At 38.4% G+C, this 19,968-nt stretch overlaps 1 protein-coding gene across 1 annotated transcript; it reads right to left on the bottom strand.

Moving 5' to 3' along the window:
- Positions 1-1,538: 1,538 nt before the first annotated feature.
- Positions 1,539-8,329, bottom strand: LOC136227586 (uncharacterized). Its single transcript, XM_066016286.1, has 4 exons — positions 7,874-8,329; positions 6,732-7,103; positions 2,257-6,660; positions 1,539-2,121 (listed from the first exon to the last, which is right to left on the bottom strand). The coding sequence occupies exons 1-3, from the start codon at positions 8,006-8,008 to the stop codon at positions 2,293-2,295; spliced, it is 4,875 nt and encodes a 1,624-aa protein (XP_065872358.1). The 5' UTR covers positions 8,009-8,329; the 3' UTR covers positions 1,539-2,121; positions 2,257-2,292.
- Positions 8,330-19,968: the final 11,639 nt, after the last annotated feature.

Below are 19,968 nucleotides of genomic sequence, written 5' to 3'. Positions count from 1 at the left end.
TTTTGGCATAGAAAATTGAGTTTTTGAAGGTAAATCAGTCTTTTAATACTCTAATTAGTATGTTATTGAGTTTTATCTATGAGACCGAATGGATTATATAAATAGATAGATATAGTTCTTGTTACTACTGTTTTGGGTATTCTGTATTCAATAATGCATCTTCCTAAATTTTTATATCGTGAATGCTTAAAATTTGTCTTGAGTTGGAATTTTCAGATGAATCTGATTCCCTTCAAGCTGTCTATTTCCTATTCATTCAATTTTCAGTCAGCCTCTCTTGAATCGTCCTCCTAATGTTGCTCACTTTGTATCAGTTTAACATTTACTTAACCTAATGAAAAGAAAAAAGCATTCTCATGGTGAAAAGACCGTTGTTTCCTTCGTCTTCCTTACATGAAGGCTAAAGGTAGAAATTGTTTAGATAAAAAAAATAAAAATAAAAGAAAAAGACTAAAATGTGAAAGGGAAGACCACAGAAACAGAATCCATCCTAAATAGAGAAGGAATTCTCAATTCATCTTATCTCCTTTACTTTGCACTTATATAAATTGGCACTTGAAACAAGAAAGCAACATATTAGGCAATTCGATTATCTACAAATTAAAATGTATTACGCATTCCATGAAAAGATGAATCATTTTTCCAAATACACAAACGCAGGAAACTAAGTCATGACGTAATTGTACAACTTAATTAGATCATCCACTTCTTCTATTCCATACTTCATCCACATTGACCAAAAACACAACTGAAAAGTAAATGTTCATATCCAAGCAAAACTAGCTAATTATACAATTTATGTCGTCCTAAGACACATAATAATACACATCATCAAGGACAGGGGCCTCCTTATAATACACATCATCAGGGACAGGGGCCTCTTTATATTAGAAATAACAAAGCATATACAAAACTGCACTGGCAATTTCTGTTACCATAATTTGCAAGAAACGTTTGACCCTGTGATCATGAATATAAGCATAAAAATTAACAACTCCGATAGATAAAAAGTATTAGTTTTGTCATCACTGCTTGTATAGAAAAAACCTGCAGTATTTCACATTTCTTGAACCAAGCAAGACTCGAGCCGAGGTGAGGGCAATGACTCATCCACGCTCAAAATAAATAGATAATCTGTTATGGGTGCTAAACACCAAATTTTTCAAAATACAAGCATACAGTTTCACCTTTCTTGTAAGTTGTACCATGTAAATTACATTATGTGTACTTGATCACATACTCATAAATTACACAGGAGTACAAAAACATAAAAGAAAAAGGTGGATATTTCATCCAAAATACAAAATGTTAACTAAAATTTAACCAAAAAGTCAAATTCCAGGATCAGCAGAAACTCTTGTCATCGTTGCAAGCCCATCCATTAACAAAAGCATGCAAGTTAACAATAATTTCAAAACATGACCACACATCTGGTAAACAGATAAAAGGGGATAGGGAAATTCTTATAATACAAATTTCAGTTGGTCAAATGTCTTGTGTATGAGATTACTGGTAGCAAGCAAGGCTAGAACTCACTGTTCAGCAAATTAACTACACAGGGTTAATAATAGAATAAATTAAAATTATTGTACAAAAAAGCAACCAAAGCAACAAAAGCATATGCCAGAACAGGAAAAACTCGAGTAACAAAATTCGCTGACCACTCTGCTCATATATGTGATTGAAATGATGAGGAAAAGAAATGAAAGATAAATTAACAACAAAGCACATACAAAAGGGCTTTTCTGTTTAAAGCAGTTCAGTAACCCAACCTCCATTTGCGGAATGGTTGGAAAAAGGATGGTTTTGGATCCAACAGTATATATTGCAGATGCACTGAACAACAGTGTGGGCACCAATTGCCAATGTCTGGGCAACACAGATTGCAAACTTTCCAACAGTTAAAAATATCTACATAGCGAAGAAAAGTGAATTGCAGCTGCCCAGTACAAATTCAAGGAAATACCAGCTTGAAGTCCCAGACAGATTCCTTTAGGATAGTATTGGCACAGTGAAAGATTGTGGGTCGAAGACTGAATAACATTAAGCATTTCACTTACCACCCATCCTTAAGAGCACAAGTTGATGTCAACCCCTGGGAAATGCCCATGCCTGTATGAACTGGAGAGGGGAAAAAAAAGGAATCAATATAATTGAGTGGCAGGAAACATTTACATATATCTCAAGCTCAAGAGTGCGTAAACAAATAAATGAAAAATCAGAAAAACTGGGTATAGTATAACAACAAAAACTTACAAGCTTCCTGGATCAGTAAACTATACCATCAAATATCTATTGCCAGGGTGATTGCTTATAACCTTCCCATCCTCCATCTGGTTCCTTCCTCCTCAACACACCTGCTCCTGCAACTTGATACATCCTTGATTGTTCCTCTGCAATGGCCTGCGAATTGGCAACAGATAATTGCCTTGATGCAAGAGAAGATGTCTCATCCCGCCCTTCTCTGTCTGGGCTCAGTGGGCCCGTGTTGAGGTCTAGCCCTTGACGACCCCATTTCCTACTGCTCTCAGCCGAACCACTATTATTACTATCAGGAAGACCGACAATAAAGGGCCTTGTATAATGGGACTGGACTGCACCAGGAGGTCCTAGCACTTGAGAATGCACTGCAGGAAAACAAATCCTTCCACCAGATGACGAGTCCACATAAGAGGTTGAACCACCTGAAAACGCCGTTGAATGCAGAGGGAAGTTTCCGAAAGAAAAGACAGGATACTGGAATGGTGCAGATGGAAACGGAACAGCTGGAGAGGATGACAATACTGGCCCCCTATAAACATCGGGAGTAAATGGTGTACTAACAGCAGAGGTAGCTAACATCCTTTGAGGCCCACCAGGTGTGACCACTGGGAATGGCTGCTCTCCTCTATCAGGCAAAGCAGATTGTATTGTGACTGCAGAATATGGATTTCCCTGAGTGAACCATGAAGAAAAATTCCCAATTTCTGCATTGTTTATTCGGGCAGAAACAGATGGTTGAGAATGGGTTGGTGCACTGTTCCTGGTGTGCTGACCAAATGATGATGGTTCCACACCCACCTCATCAACAAGAGGTCCATCATTCAAATCAAAGTCCCTACGAACACTTGCCTCTCTTTTATGGATACCACCTGATAGTGATTTGATTGGCTGAAGCTGCATATCCAGTCTATGGCCGTTGCTTGTTATCATATCAGTAGGTTCATCCATCCTATTCAAATCAAGATCAAGTCCTACAGAGTTACGAACAGATGCAGAACCCATAGATTGATCATATGATAGATTACGATTATTTGCAAGGTCACATGCAGAACCTGAACCCCGAATAGTACTGCGAAAAGCCATGTCTTCATGGATTCTTTCATCAGGAACATTCAAGTCAATATCTAATGGAGGGCGAAGAGCTTTAGCAGCAGGCACATCAGGAAGAGAGTTGCTAATCATAACCGGCAATTCCAGTGACTTTCTAGGTTCTGCTGGCCGAAATGCACTTGTAGCAGCTGATCCCTTCCAACCAAGTTCTACCTTATTCTTTAGCAAATCCTCTGGGGGGACGAAGGGCCTTTTAGCAGCAGAAGCTACTGTTATTGAAGCAGGAAGAGCACTAGAACCAGAAGAAACAGGCAAAGGCAATGGGCTAATTAATTGAACACCACTAGAGCTTTCAGGTGCTCTCAAGTTATTCAGCTCCCCGTATCTCCCATCATCACCATTAAAGCCCTCATTGAGATTAAATTCCAGTTTTGCTTCTTTATTTGAATCTCCAGCTGAAAATGGAGCCCTATCCATCACTGCGGATGTACATTCCTCAGTTTCGTCAGCTTCATTGCCAGTCAACCTTGATCCTCCTGACTTTGCTTGCTGTTCAGGATCTTGGACTGTAGGTAACAATTTCTGAGAAGAAATTGGGCCAGCAATTTGGCCACTACCTTGCTTACCTGCTAGGCCCTCCACACAATCACCCTTGCGATCACTGACAACTGAACCAATATTACTTTCCTCCTCAGTTTTTTGTTTTCGAAGAGGCCGACTCCCACAGTCTGTTTCACCAGCCATTTCAGCCTTAACCACATCAACATTTTCAGAAATTACATCATTTCGAGAGTCAGAGCGATGTAACATTTCTCTACCATTTCCTTTTGTGGACTCAGAATGAACCACAGTAGGCAGTTTCTGCTGAGCCTGCCCAGGAACTTTCAACTCACTAGTATTTTTCATGTTCTCGTTGTCAATCTCTAAAGATCTGTAAGGAAATGATCCTGCAACAGCTTCAGTCCCAACCACCCCTGGAACTTTAACTTTATCTTCAAGGTCAAAGGATTTTCCCAAATCTTCTTTAGGAACAGATTGGACAGCTTCATTTGACTTGATGCACGACTTCTCCTCCCATGATTTTATCCCTTTGCCATTTGATGACTTCTCTACTGCCTGCGTAGTGAGCGCAGTCAATGATGTACATGTTAATTTATCTTCACATTTCATGTTGCTTTGTATGCATGGTCCTGAAACTTGCTGCACATCCATACTTGAAGGATTCAGATGTCCATTTACCTCAGCTATCAACTTCTCTTTGGATGACAGAATTGGTTTACCTTCAGTATTCTTAGCTGGTACATTACTTGCATTAATACTCCTCTTCTCAAGATCACCAGGCTGACCTCGTTCTGGAGCCAAGTTATCACCTGGCGATGATTTTATTCTTGAATCACCACTCGTGCAAGACTGCTCACCAATATTTCTTTGTGGTGAAGGTGTTGGTGAAGCCATCTCACCAGTAGCCACACTAGCAAGTAAGTTCATCCCAACATCATCTGCACCAGAAATAGATGTATTTGTTTCTGAGTACTTCACACAACTTTCAATCAAAGCATTCATGGAACTGAAAGATGCCTCATGCAATTTCACAGATTTACATTCATTTCCAGATGATGAGGAAGCAGCCTTGGAAACCTCTGCTAATTTTCTTGTGTCATCAGCAGTCCTAGAGTTATCTTCTTCAGGAAGTGTGGCAGGAGATCCATCTCCCTCATCAGAACCAGTGAGCACCTCTTTGAAATCATTGCTTTGCCATGACTCAGCATTGACATCAGATAATAAATTAACTCGATATGTGTCATTCTTATCCTTCAAGTTACGGTCAAATTGATCAAGCTGCACAGGAGAAGAAGCTCTGCTAGTCATCATTGAAGGGTCTTCAAATGATCCTCCACTAACACTCCTAGCAGGACTGCGGCCTCTATTGGACAGTTTAACAATTAATTTGTGATTATTCCCCTCTGCCATGGGAACATCAACCACTTTCTCACATGTCAAACTGGACTGTGGTAGTTTTTCTGAATTTTGATTTTGATTTCGATGAACAGATGAATTCCTACTTGACCCAGTTTCCTTTTGCACACCAGGGGAAGTTGGCCCAGGAAAGCCATTCATTGATTTACGATGACGAGACGAACCACCAATGATCTTATTTGTGGTCATTGCAACAGCAATTGAGCTCCTTGCATCCTCCTTTCCAGAACACCCACCAGTCTTGGCATGGTCACTAGAACAAGATTGACTGTTATTGTGGGACTGACTAGAACTGCTGCTTTTCTCATCTCCTGCTGTTGTTACAGGAGGATCACACACACCACCAACGCCTGTATTTCGGGGTTGTCCCTCTTTTAAGTTATTACCGACTGATACTGAAGAAGGAGCTGATTTCATTGAAGCAAGAGGTGCAGATACAGACTTAGTCGTAGGTTCTGCTTGGACAAGTTTGAGAGGAGCACTTTTTGAAGCTGAAAGTTGAGCAGCTGAACTCTTCATTGCAACCTCTGAGGATACAGCTGAATGTCGGCTACCACCATGTGGAACTTCTGGAAGACGTTGCCTTGCAGCCCAAGATACAGCTTGGTTAGAACCAGATTTTGCATCCATCTCAGCCTCAACACGTTTCTTCCATGTATCAACTAGGCTTCTTGCTTTCTTCTGGATTTCTAAGTTCTTATGTGTCCGCAGATGATTCACCGACTTACCAATGTTACACATTTGTAAAGCATGAAGATTTACAGGCAACTTGTCAAGAGCACGAAGTAAAACCAAGAGAAATTCCTCTATGGATTTATCATTATCCTTCAGGCTACTACCGTCGCCAATCTTCCCTTTATGCACTTCCTGCAGCCATTCATCAAATACAGCCAAGCCCCTAAGCTGCACAAATCGATTAACGCAGTCAAACTTATCTGTGGCTGCTATCACACCTGCCAGTATTGACCGGCCTACCAAATCTATCTTTCTATCAGTTCTCTCGGGCAACATGAGTTGCACAAGTTTTTCAACCCCCTCAGAGTCAACAAGGCCCCCTTTTTCTGTAAATTTTGCAATCTCAGACTTCCAAATGCTTTCTGGTCTTGTGTGACCAGAGTCACCATCATCCATTTTCATAGAACGCTCTCGTTTAACATGCTCAGCACCCTGATCTAATCGCTCCCTCTTCTTTCCCTTAACTTGAGATGGAAAGGACGAAGTACTGTTATGTATGCTTTCTGAACTAGGTTTTAACTGCGAGGTCGATGTTGGACCATTCATTGGCTTTGGAGAACGCCCACCTGGTTGAACTGTTGCATGCATTTCTATGCGTGTCTTGTACAATAGTTGATCTACTTCTTCCTGACGTTCCTGTGAAATATCAACAGTCATACAAGAGTTGATTATCCCAAAACAAAATTCAGAAGGACAAGAGAGCATACATTAATATAATCTTGATCAGTTAACCACCATAAACACTTGTTTGTAATGTCATAAACTCTTCGGCACACAAATGAGCAAATCCCTGATGGAAGTTCGTCACATTTAGCAAGGAATGCAACTTTACACGGATGGAGTAATGATGCAGCAGGAATCTCATCCTTATGAAAGGAATAGAATACTTCGTTTGGCTTAGCTTCCAATAGGATGCCTTTGCCAAGCTTCACTTCAGAAGGTCTATAGAGCCAATTTACACATAACCTTAACTCGTTTTCTTTACCAGTAGTAAGCCAACGGATTATTCCAATGAAAGGTGGTGAGTCCTGTGGTGGTTTGAAAAGAGCACAATCTCCAACACTGATCTTGCGTCCGTCCTGTAAGAGATAAAACAATCAGAAAACTTGAGTAATATCAGACAAATTACATGCCAAAAGGAAAAAGATAAAGATCACAGCATCTCCAAATATTAAAAAAGAAATACATTTATAAAACAAGGCATCTAAAGTTGTAACGGCAGTGGTTCAAGAAACAAGAGATCTGTGCATCAATAATCACAACTACGGTTAAGATCAACAGCACGAAAACTAAAGGTTATTCCTCTAAATTTCAACAACTGAATTTTTTGTCACATGTATTGACAGTGCACTTGTACTTGAGCATTCAGCTAATGGAAGCACAAATACAGCAGTCTCCATGTATTTATCACGTCAATGGCATAAAAAGGTCAGTGAGTGATAGTTTATCTGTTTTTCACTCTTCACAACGTCAAGCTTCTGGTATTTTCCAAATTACAATTCCTTTGAAATTCAATCTAATCATAATCGAACAACTCTGAAACTGGATTCGCTCAGACATATAATTTGGGTCCAGTCATTTCACCAAATATCCACTGATGCATACCGTACAAAAAGCGATTTATTACAGGGAAAACCGATCCATTTTCAAATTAACCTCAGGAAATCACCTCAATCGCTTAACTTCCTCCGAAACCCAACTGGTATTATCCTTACTTCCTCGGGAATCCAAAATACTACACTTTCCAATACCCCTTCATTGACTAAAAGCAATATCCAAAAAACCGAGAAAGAATAAGGAAATTCAATTTTCAATAATACAAGAAGAAGAAAAAATTACAAAACTGCACCTTGGAAAACGAATTAGCTGGAGACAGCAATGAATAAGAGGGGGAATCATCACCAGCTACAACCGAATTGACACGGTTGGGTCCTGTCCACATGTGCCGGCCTCTTTTCCTTTCCTCACCTGCCCGCCCATGCATAGCCTTGCATTTTCGCCCTCGAGTACCATCAATCCCCTCTCCGTAATTCCAAAACCCAAGCTCCACTTCACCTCCTTATACCAATTTCACCTGTAGATCCACGAAAAAGCCCTACCTTCCAACATTCATCAGCTCAATCGAAACCCTAATTGAAACAGAGGAATCGAATTTCAATACCAGGGCTTCCGATTTAGAAACGAATCGATCCAAGTCAAGTAGCGATCCTTGGAATTGAAGAAAAATCGATCTAGAGAGAGAGAGAGAGAGAGAGATAGGTCTCAAAAAAAAATTGAGAGAGAAGAAATGGAAGAAAGATAGACGGGGAATCGAAAAGGTGTACTTGGGTACTTGGTAGCGCAGGGAAGGGCAGATCGGGCAGAACGGGCAGAAGGATGATAGAGTTACGAAGCGGTGAGATAAGTGACGTAATTAGTAGGGAACATGTCAGAATATGACTGGAGTAGATTTGGGTGATAAAAATTTGTTGACTGGCTTAAAAAGGGATTGGTTGACTTTGATTTTGATACGTGTAGGGAAGGATGAATGAACAAAATTATGCATTTTAGGAAATTGAGTGCTTCTAATTGGTTAACCATTTGTCAGTTTTGACACTAAATTTCAATCACACCCTATTGCTACAACCTGTTAAGGAATAGTATTTTTAAAATAGTTAAGTTAATTTATTACTGTTTTAATCTTTTAATTTATTTTTGGTGAATTATTTATTACTAGCTACTTAAATTAAATGCCTGCATATTCTCTAGTTCCATTTTATACTTTTTAATCATTTTAAATGCTTACTATTTTATAGGCTACTTAAGATTTAAATATTGTAGTTACATTTTTTGTATAATGTAAAATAAATAGATCAAAATTAAAGATTGATAACAGAGATTCTGTGATTCAATATTTCGAAGATTAACAATATCTTTTTTATACCTGAGATAAGACAGAAAGATAGTCATAGGGAGGTCGTTGACAGGCGATCTCACTCTAATGCCTAAGAGGGTATTGAGCAATTTAAGAGTATTGTTGAGAATGTGAGTATGTACCTTGATTATGTGAGATGTAGGTGTATTTACATGGAATTGTCGTCCTCTGAGTCCTCAAAAGACAATTTAGACAAGTTGGACCCTACTTGTTCTAGATTTCGTTGATCATAGACGGTCCTGATGAGGTGCAGTCCGAGTAGGATGTGGAGGTCTTCCTATTGGTACATATGGTAGAGGAAAGGCAATATCCCTGTTGGATAAATATGACAGCTTCTATTGCTCCGGGTGATCCTATTCGCCTAAGATGAGTGTAATGGCATTATTTCTCATGTCATCAAATGCCCCTCCCCCTCCCCCTTTCTTAAACTCCAAAAGCTCTTTTAGGGTTTCGTTCGTCCCATAAGTGTCTTTAGATGTGTAATCCATAATTTTCTAATGGTGGATTGTTACATATGATGACATTATTATGACTATGAGTACGATACCGACATCTCTTTATTAGGCATTATGATGACATCCTTGTTGACACCATTTGAAGCTTGACACATGTAACCGCAATGTTTTAGGCTAAGTTATAGAAGGTGAATGGCCCAACGGTTCCCAAGGTGTGTCGTCGTTTGGGTAATTGTTCTCTATTGATGACAACCCTTTTGTATGGCCGCGTAATTTATAAAAGGAGCTTTGAGAGGTTTTTCAAATTTTGCCTTTTGCAATCATTTGTCATTTCATCTTGAGTGAATAGCTTCAAAGAGCAATAGTTTCATCATTTCTCTTTTTAAATTTATGGAATCCTTGAAGTGAAATAATTCCCGCAAGCCTTCGTCTCCGGGGGAAACAGCTTCCTCTTCTTCAAGTGATACTGAAAAAACGGCTTCTCAGAGATCTGGTAAACGAGGTCCTAACAAGGGGAAGAAAGTGCATGGTGCAAAGAAGTAAAATCCTAAAGCATAGGATCAAGGCTCTGTTGGTCGCTTGTGAGATTAGATTAGCACAGAGGCAAGCTTTTGAGTCAGAGGCAAGTTCAGTTTACTAAGTTAATCAGTCCACTGAGCTTGATTTCGCTTTTGATGGATGCGCTTAGATGACAGCTCGTTTAGTAAAGCTTATATCTTATTCTTAAGATCAATAGTTTAGTTGGCGCACAATGTTCAGAGCTTATGAGTGGGATAAATAAGTTAGAGCAAGCAATACAATCAAAAGTAATAGAGGCAGATTTAAGAAATACGTTACTTAGTAGATTTATACTAGTTCAGCCTCTTGCCCACGTCCAGTCCTCATAATACCTTCTTCTGAGCTTTAATCCACTAAAGCACTCTTTAACGGGTAGAGCATAAACCTTTATACAATAGACAGAGCTTCTTCCTAGGATGACATTGTATGTCAATTGTCCGTCCATGATGGAGAATTCCATGTTTCCTGCCCATATTTGATCATCATTGGTGATTTCTCACTCCAATGTCACTTGGCTCTTAGGTTGGATTGTATGCCCTGTTACTCCTGGGATATCTACAATCATTGTCTCCACTTGTATCGGATCTACTTTCAGTTTGGCGAAAGCTCCTCTTGTAATTATGTTGCATGAGCTGTTTGTGTCAACCATGACTCGTTTCATCTCCCACCCTTCAATCACCATTGTTATTACCAATGTGTCCGCATGTGGAGGGATTGTTAGGGCAACTTCTACAAAAGGGCGATTGAGGGATGTTTTATCCAGGGCGGATAACTTTGCTTTTTTCACGGGTGGCTGGTACCCTAATCCTCCTACTATGACATTAATGACACCTTTAGATTTCTTTATGGGCTCTATTTTCTGCTTGTCGTTCTCTTGTTCCTTGTTATCCTGAACAAATATGTCTAGCTTGCCTCTTTCAATCAACTTCTCTATCTCCTTTGGCAGCTCCCAACAAGCTTCAGTATCATGGCCATTCCTCCTGTGGAACCCGTAATACACCTTGGTGTTTATTCCAACATTTATATGCTCTCCCCTTTCGGTTTCAGGATATGTAATGTCTCGTTTGTACTGACTCTTCTCGAGCCACAAGAGGATCTCTTTTTAGGGGTGTTCAAAGTTGTGTATGTTGGTCTTTCTCTTGCACTCCCCTTGTTTCTAGACGGCAGATCTCTGACATTCTCCTTCTTATTAGATTCGCCCTTATTTTTCTTCTGCAAGGATCTTGTGTCTCTTTTAATGTCATCTATTTCCATGTACCTTTTGTATCTCTCCATCAACTCCACGAGGCTTCTAGTTCAGTGCATTACCAGCTTCTCCCGCAATCTCTAACATCGTGTGTTTTTTTATCACTGATTTTATAGCTGTGTTGATGTCAACGCGTGTGATTTGTATACACAATTTGTTGAACTTCTCAATATAATCCCTTAAGGGTTCTCCCTCCTTCTACACGAGGTCATACAATCTTCGACAAGATACAATAGGAGGAATACTCCCCATAAACTTTGCACAATACTCTCGACTTAGTTGTTCCCAGCTATCAATTGATCCTGCCGCAAGAGATTGAAACCAACCATACGATGGCCCCTTTGGAGCGGTAGAGAATATTCTGCAAATAATTCATTCATTGGAACCATAGATGTCCATCAACTCCTTGTACTATCATGCGTGTGCTTTAGGGTTATCTTCTCCTCTTTACTGGGGCAGATTTGGGGCTTTGAACCTTCTATCCCCTCTGAATCTCAAGATTCATGTTATGAATAGTGAATCCTTATTAACAAGATGGGTGTATCTTTCAGCATTCTTTTCTCGTCTATCCATTCCTACTTGCACTCGCCTATCGATCTCGTCATCCATATGCTAAACATCGAATCGTTGTGGCAAAATAGGCTCCCGATCTTAATTTCTATTATATTGAGGTTGATGTTGATGTTGAGGACTTGGACAAGAGCTGGGACGTTTTCTATTTTTGGGGAATCTTTGCCCTATTATAGGGTCAAATTGCCAATCCTGCATAGGAATTTCTTCTTGTGAATCATGGAACAATCGCCTTCATAGAGGGATGTGACCAGATTCGGTATGGCTGACCATTGCATCCACACTTTGAGTGAGAAGAGGATTCTCCCTTCCTAGCTCTATGAAGGCAAAATATTGTACATTTGGCCCTAACACCATTATATCTTGGGCCCTTAACGTGTTAGTGATAATGAAATCATCTCAAGGTCCTGGATTAGTGCTACTTGATCTAAATGTTCTTCCATGCCCATGGTTCGGGGGTCGGCCTATTGTTGGGCCTCCTACAGGTTGATTTTCCATCATCATTCTCACTCAATCTCTTGAGGCATAGCCCATGTGAGCTGCTACTAAGGCTTGGACTTCCTCATGGAAGGAATGAGGTGAAACTTCATGCATGTCTTGAATAAGAGGCTCCAGTGGGAGGGCGGTGGTTCCACTGGAGAGTGGATTTGTGACTCCCTGAGTGGTGTTATTGATTCCAGTGGTTGGAGGATTTGGTCCCTCCGATGTCATTGTGTCCGTGGTGTAAACTCTATAAATTTGAGAGTTCCACGCCCACCACACCAGTTGATAACTTGTGGAAAATGTTCTGGCCAAAGCTCTTCCCTATGAGGTGCTGTTGGGATCGGCGGGGGACACTCTGATGCCAAAGTTAGTAATAATTCTAAGAATAAACACAAAAGCACCATAGTAAGGAATAAGTAAGCATATCTTGAATACTTCATAATGGGGGGTATTTATATTAGATTTCGTAACCATCTTGATGGTATTTCGAACAGTCTTGAATTTAATGCCTTATAATGTATTAATTATACATTCTTTAGGTTCAACCGTTAGGGCCTCTAATGAGCTGTTTAATTCCACTGGTCATAACAGTTTCTTGAGAAAACAGCTCAGTGGTAATAAGCGCGTATCTGCCTTGAATAGTGTATATGTCCCTTTTTGGCGGACATATATCCCTTTTGGCATGTCTAATCCATGTAGCGTATCCAGGATCATCTGGCGTATCCCATATCTCTGAATTAGTGGATATTGCCACGCGGGCCTACTTTGTACCAACAGATCCTTATATTTATGGATTTTTATAATTTTAACCCAATGATAATATTCAAATATTATCAGAATATTTCAATTTTATACATGTAACATAATTAATAATACAAACTATATAATTATAGTAGAATCCAATCCAACTGGACCAATTTCATGATAATTAAATATCCATTCATTCACTAACATTTAAAAGTACTTTTCTTTAAAAAAAAACATTTAAAAGTAGGGAAAATTACACAGAAATTCATATTTTAAAAACTATTTATAACTATGTCAAATCATAATTTTGGACTATGTCAAACTAGTAAAATCAGTACTTTTAATATATTTTAAAGATTGGAATTCATAAATTAGAAGTTTGGAATATATTTTCTAGGGTTTATGATTTATGAATTGGAGTCTACATTTTTTAAATTATAGTGAAAAATCATAATATATAGAGAATAATAACATATTAAGAATTAAGTTTAGTGATATGATTTAGTTGTAATTTTTTAGTTAATTATGATATTCATGTATTTTACCCTTAAAAATACTGGTAAAAGCATAATTAGCTTCCATGAAATGAAGTCCAAGAAAATCAAAGGCATATCAAAACCACATATTGACTATATATAACACTGACATTTTAGTTTAAGACTTTAATTTAGTAAGTTTTAAAAAAAAAAGACTTTAATTTAGTATAGGACTTTAAATACAAGAAAACCAAAGGCAAGCGGGATTAAAAAACTTAAAAGCATAAATGTGTACAGCGATTGCGAAATGAGATTATAGGTTGTTAGGCATTAATTTAGTTTAGGACGTTAGGTAGGTAGGATTAAAAGATTAAAAATCCTAAAAAATAAAAAATGTAATTTGGTTCGGTTTTAAATCGATCCGAACGAAACCAAACTAAACCAATACCAAATTGTCTAAAAATAAGAACCGAACCAAATCAAATTACAATTTGGTTCAATTCGGTTCTTTTTTTTGTTTGGTCTTTGGGTTTTCGGTTTGATTCTGGTCACCCCTAGTGACATATGTTGAATCATGTTGAGTTGAATGGAGGCCATTCTGTCAGCGTAGGTGTGAATACCTTATTGAGAGACTAGAGCTGATACTGTGTGAACCAAGCTTTTAATATTGGCCAACTCATTCAGAAGTAGAGTGGTCTCACTTAAGGAATGGGTCGTCATTAAAGGGCTGGTCTGAGCATATATTAAAGGAGGTTGAGTAGCAGATGAGGCATTAGCAATTGCTACCATATTTGTGGCAACCTGTTCTAGGATTTTTAGAACCTCTACTTCGGAAAAGGTCTGAGACGTTAAAGTGGTTTGATCTTTTATTTGCTTAGATATTATCCCTATCTTTTAGGGTGAATTACGATTTATTTTTCAGCTAATAATGACGTTTAATATTTAGTTTTCTGCATAATTCAATAAGGTATAATAAAAATGCATACTTTTAGTTAAATCTAGTATTCTAAGCCTCGTTTTATTGCAATTAAATATAAATAAATTAAGTAATCTCGGGTTTAATGGTTATATTTTACACGTTTGAAAAATGCACACAAGACACACGAGACATACGAAGGACACAGAATTAGCACAATGCACGCCATGTGAAAGGAAGAAAATATTCCTCACACAGCGTGCCATATTTCCAACTCGGTGTGTGAGTATAAAAGGGGACAAGATCAACTGAATTACGACAGTCAATGAATGGGCAAAATGTTCCCAGTCAACCTGGCACCCACACAGTATGCCACATATCTCACACATTGGGTCATATGATGGCACGAGATTCTTCACTCGGCGCATGAGGTCCTAAATGCAAGCATGACTGGCCAGAAGCTCACTCACACAATGTGCCACATTCCACACGACGTGTTGACCAAAAAGTCTCAAACAGTCAACTAATTCAAGTGTGTGAAAGCTGAAACCGCAGAGAAAAATGAACCACACGGCATGCCATATATCCACACGTCGTGTGCCCCCTAATTTCAACATCTTTGCGTGAACGATGAAAAACCCTTTGTAAATTATGATTATGCCCCGAGCTTGATTTGTGTATAAATAGGAGTGGTTGACACTCAATTAGGCATTCCATTTTTCATGTAATAAAGTTATTTACACCTTGAGAGCTTGTTGTAATTCTCTCGTTGTCCCGATGAAGTTACGTTCTACCCGCATTCCCCAACCTCGAGAGTTCCACCTCCGAATCTGAAGCGACGGCCCTGAGTCCGGTTAGCTAGTTCTAAGGGCTGATTCTTCTTCCCTTTTTCCTTGTTAACTAGTTTGTACTCTTCATATATGCTAGATTCAGTTGTATTCCGTATTTACAATTTTTACAGTTAAAACATATGGTTTACGGTTTTCAGTTTCACTATACTTATTGATGTTTTTTCCTTGCTTTGATTCTCATAATTGATTATTGTGCAGGTTGATTACAAACTTTGAAATCCATTAGGATTCACATAAGTGTTGTCTTACCAGAATTGACAACCCGAAACCATAAGAATTGATGAGCCACGGAACTTACGGGCCCTATTTTCTGAACCTAAGAATTAGAGTCTCCTTAAAAAAGGAACCACGATCTGAGAACTTCACGGAGTTGGTCGATTTAGATATAATTGTCTTTGGAAGAGTAAACTGTTACTCGTATATACTCTGAAATATTGTTTATCACGTATTGTAACTTAATGCCATTTGTATCATCCGATAAGGGCTTGAAACGTATGAAAACTATCTCACCCATAGTTTAGGAGTAGTTTATAGTCGTTCCAAACAAACCTAAAGTACTCACCGCCTAGATAACGTATAAAATCGAGTACTTTAATACTTGTAGGCATAAATCCCATGGATTCGATACCTAGACTTAACTAGATTTATTACTTGATAATGGTGATGTACACTTATTCCTTATTTGAGAAGCCGTCAAAGTAAGGATCACCTCGAGCGCATCGTCGCTCCTATTCGACCGTCCATCAATAAGTCAGCTCCTTTGTTTTTCAACCTAGAGGCTGTGTGAGTAAGTTTAATTATATCATCACCTAAAGGAGTTTGATTTTGCTGAGTTGGAGCAATTATTAAGTCCAGGCCAGCCAAATAAGATTCTTCATCATTATTGATGGAGCGTCAGCATGAATGGGATTCTTGGCTAGGTTTGTCATTATCTTTTTATGAAGAGAATTTATATTATCTGACATGGATTTATTCAAGAAAAGCTTAGGAGCTCTGATAGGTGATTTAGCAGAAGCCTCTTCAGATAGATTTTCCTTAGCAGGCAATGGCTTATCAGAAGTTAGGTCCATAACCTTAGCTTTCTTCTTCATAAGGGAAGGAGTGGATTCTTTTACGACTGGAGCATCCAGATTAGGAGTTGAAGAATTTTTCTCAAAGTCAATTTTCTCAGAGGCTTGCTCAGTTTGAGCAGAGGTCGGAAGATTTTTATTCTGCTTGATTTGCTCGGAGGCTTGCTGGATTGTATCAGAGGCCATTTCAGTATCTTTAGAGGCATGATCTTTAGGGTTTAAATCAGAGGCTTGATTTTTCTAATTAGGCTCAGAGACAAGTTCCTTATGAAGCTCATCATTGGTTTCAATGGTTTGTTCATTAAGCTCAGAAGTGCTTTGCTTAGAAGGGGATTTGGATTTTTCAGAACTAGTAGAGTCCTGTAGTGTTTTCTCCACATCAATTTTGGAAGTCTGGGAGATGGCATTAGATGTGACTTTGTTGGATTTCTTCTTAAGCCTTATTCTTTTAGGAAGGGAAGTAGCTTATGTGGATGGTAGAGGAGGATTTTCAGAAGGTGATTACTTAGCAGTATTTTTAGAAGGTTCGTTGGGAAATCCAGTCGTTCATAAAATTTCAACCCTGAGTCTTTCAGTAACAGATGGCTCAGAGGATGGAGGAGTGGTTTTGTTCCTATTAACAAAGAAATGTGTTATAGGTGGAGCTAACACACGCATGACAGACGACATCATAGATAGAGCCGATATTTTCTCAACATAAAGAGGTTGCTTAGAAGTGGATGATTTCTTTTTCTTATTGAGCAGACACTCTTCATCAGAATTCACTTGTTTGGAGGTAATTCTTTTTCCCTTAGAAGATTTGGAAGTTTTAGGTTCAGTGGAATAATGGGAATTAACTTGCTTCTCATAAGCTTTGGTTTTCTCTGGCTCATTTTTAATGTTTTCAGAGGATGCTCTGGTCTTATTAGTTGTGGCCTTGGTTGATTTTGAAATAGTTTTAGAAGCTTCTCTCTTTGAAGACTTAGAAGTTTTGCTTTGGGCACTAGTAGGAATAACCTTATGAGATAACATGATGAGCAAGTCCATTCGTAATCTTCTCGTTAATTATGGAGCCATGGATAAGAGAGGATGTTGCAAGGATCGTGACCTTATTTTATAAAGGATTTTGGTTATCAGAAAACCAAAGTTCAGTGTGTATGGCTACGTTTCATTGCAGATATCAAAAGGATGGGAAAATTTAGAGGCTCATTCTCTAATATTTGCCACATGATGCACATTTCTAGTCTTGATACACAATTGACTGAGCCCTCCTTCGAAAGCATGCAGTTCACTAGTAGATAGTGGGTTTGTCTTGGGGTTTTGGGTAGAGATGTGGCTATTAGCTCGCTATAAATGTCCTATAGTGTGAGGTATTTCTAAGGAAAGTCCTTCACGTTATTTTCATCTTTGGTTTTTTGGAGATTTGTTCCTTCCAAATCCACTTCTAGTATATCAGTCGGAGTCTGGGGTGTGACGGTGAAGGTTTTGTCTTGCACAATTGTGACGAGATGATTAGCACTCTCTTGGGAGACATATAGATTGGCGTAGAACTTATTTACGAGATCTGGATAAACGTTGTTCGGAAGAGAGAATGAGGTGTCCTATTTCTTTTGCTTTATCCATGAAGCAAAGGGTTCATTGGATGTGATGTATTTGACATCAAAATGTCACAATTTTTAGATAGTGTCACTATGCCATTTTCCATTTCACATGACACAAGATACATGACAGACATTTGTTTTCATATCGTCTGAATTTTTTCGTGACAATATTTATGTCATCTGAAGGCGTAAATAAAAACGCGCTTGATTCACATGTGGCCTTCAGATGACACAATCTTGTCATCCAAAGAAAATGCGTGTTTCCGTTAAATTTTACTTGCTCATCAGATGACACCTGTAATAAATGACTATCATTGTATGCGGAAAACAAAAAAAAAAGCGGCAAATGAAATTTCACTTACGCTGCCATATACCAAATTTAGGCGCTCGATCGTTTGACTAAAATTTCAGCTCATATATAAACCCTCTCACTCATCCCAAACCCCATTTTAGGTTACGCACTCTTCATCCCTCCCATCCCTCTCTATCTCCATGGTTGCTTTCTACATGCAATCACTAGGAGTGAGCTTGAAACACGATACTGGTAAGCCATATTTTCTTTATTCCTGGATGTATTAGGGTTTTATTGTTCCTTACTCTATCTTTTCCTCATCCGATTTACTCTTGTGTATGTGGATTTCAGCAGCTGGTATAAGGATCTATTGATTTTCATACCTATCGTTGAAAGGGTTAGATCTCTCGCTTAGATACACTGATTTTATTGTATTCATTGTTAGATTCACTGCTGAAAAGGTTGAGTCTTTATCTTTTTTTAACCTAGGGCAATACAGTGCCTGATGCTGAAGATGTTATAAACTCATCTGATTCCTTTTTATTTGAATATAATATTTGCAGGGATAATAAAAATGCTTAAGTACATGGGAAGGCTGACTGAAGAGATTATCAATCAGTTCATGCCTTTAGCATATGGGAAGATTTCTTTAACTTATTCAGTATATATTATTGTTATGTTGGTTTGAACTGATTGGTTGCATGTATGATGTTGTTGTGGGTGGTGCTGCTGAGATTGGTTTACAATATATCTTCCACTTGGCTTGTTATCTGATTGAATATGTATATGTGCATGAAGCATGTTGGCTTGTTTATGCTTGATGTTCTATTTAGGAAGCTAGAACTGATTGAGTACGTGCATAAATATTCATTGTGCTTGGCCACACTAAACTGATTGAGTATGTGTATGTGTATGAAGCATGTTTATGTTTGATGTTTTGTTTAGGAAACTAGAACTCATTGAGTATATATATTGTTATGTTGGTTTGAGCTGAACGGTTACATGTATGATGTTGTGGGTGATGATGAAATAGGTTTACTATATATCTTCCACTTGGCTTGTTATCTGATTGAAACCATTCAGAATGGTGATTGGATTTTGATGCTATCAGCATAAGTTATGCACTTGTGGTTAGAGCATCGCAAACTTCATCACCGTGCTCACTTTTCAACGAGTACAATCCAAGTGGCAAGTATATTATAAAGGATTATGTATGTGCATTGTTATTACCTGATTGGTTGAATACCTTAACCATACATGAAGTGATTGGCATGAATGTGAGTTATATTGCTATGAAATGATTGGTATGAACTGATTGGTTAGATAGAACTGTTTAGGAAGCTAGAATTCATTGAGTTTGTGTATGAATGATCATTGAGCATATGATTGATTAGGCATACTCTTAAGCTTTGAATGTTCATTGTGATTGGCCATACTCTTATACCTATGAGTTATATTGCTAGAACTGATTGAGTATGTATATGTGTATGAAGCATGTTTATGTTTGATGTTCTATTTAGGATGCTAGACTGATTGAGTATGTGTATGAAAGTTCATTAGGCATGTAGTTGATTAGGCATAGTCTAAAGCTGAAAATGTTATGAACTCAGCTGATTCCTTTTTATTTGAACATGAGTTATTCTACTGAGACAGGTTTATAATATATTTTCCACTTGGCTTGTTATCTAATTGAAACCATTAAGAATGGTGATGAGTTTTCGATGCTATCAGCATAAGTTATGAACTTGTGGTTACAACATCGCAAACTTCATCATCATGCTCACTT

The sequence above is a fragment of the Euphorbia lathyris genome, chromosome 1 (assembly GCF_963576675.1).
Source record: "Euphorbia lathyris chromosome 1, ddEupLath1.1, whole genome shotgun sequence".
NCBI classification, from domain to species: Eukaryota; Viridiplantae; Streptophyta; class Magnoliopsida; order Malpighiales; family Euphorbiaceae; genus Euphorbia; species Euphorbia lathyris.
The sequence above is the reverse complement of the archived record's forward strand: the minus strand, read 5'-3'. Positions and strand labels throughout refer to the sequence as shown.

Coding starts and splice junctions, on each gene's coding strand:
- LOC136227586 (XM_066016286.1), bottom strand. CDS start 8,008: ATGCATGGGCGGGCAGGTGAGGAAAGGAAAAGAGGCCGGCACATGTGG. Junction 7,104..7,873: donor CAGCTAATTCGTTTTCCAAG/GTGCAGTTTTGT, acceptor TATCTCTTACAG/GACGGACGCAAGATCAGTGT. Junction 6,661..6,731: donor CTGATCAAGATTATATTAAT/GTATGCTCTCTT, acceptor GATATTTCACAG/GAACGTCAGGAAGAAGTAGA.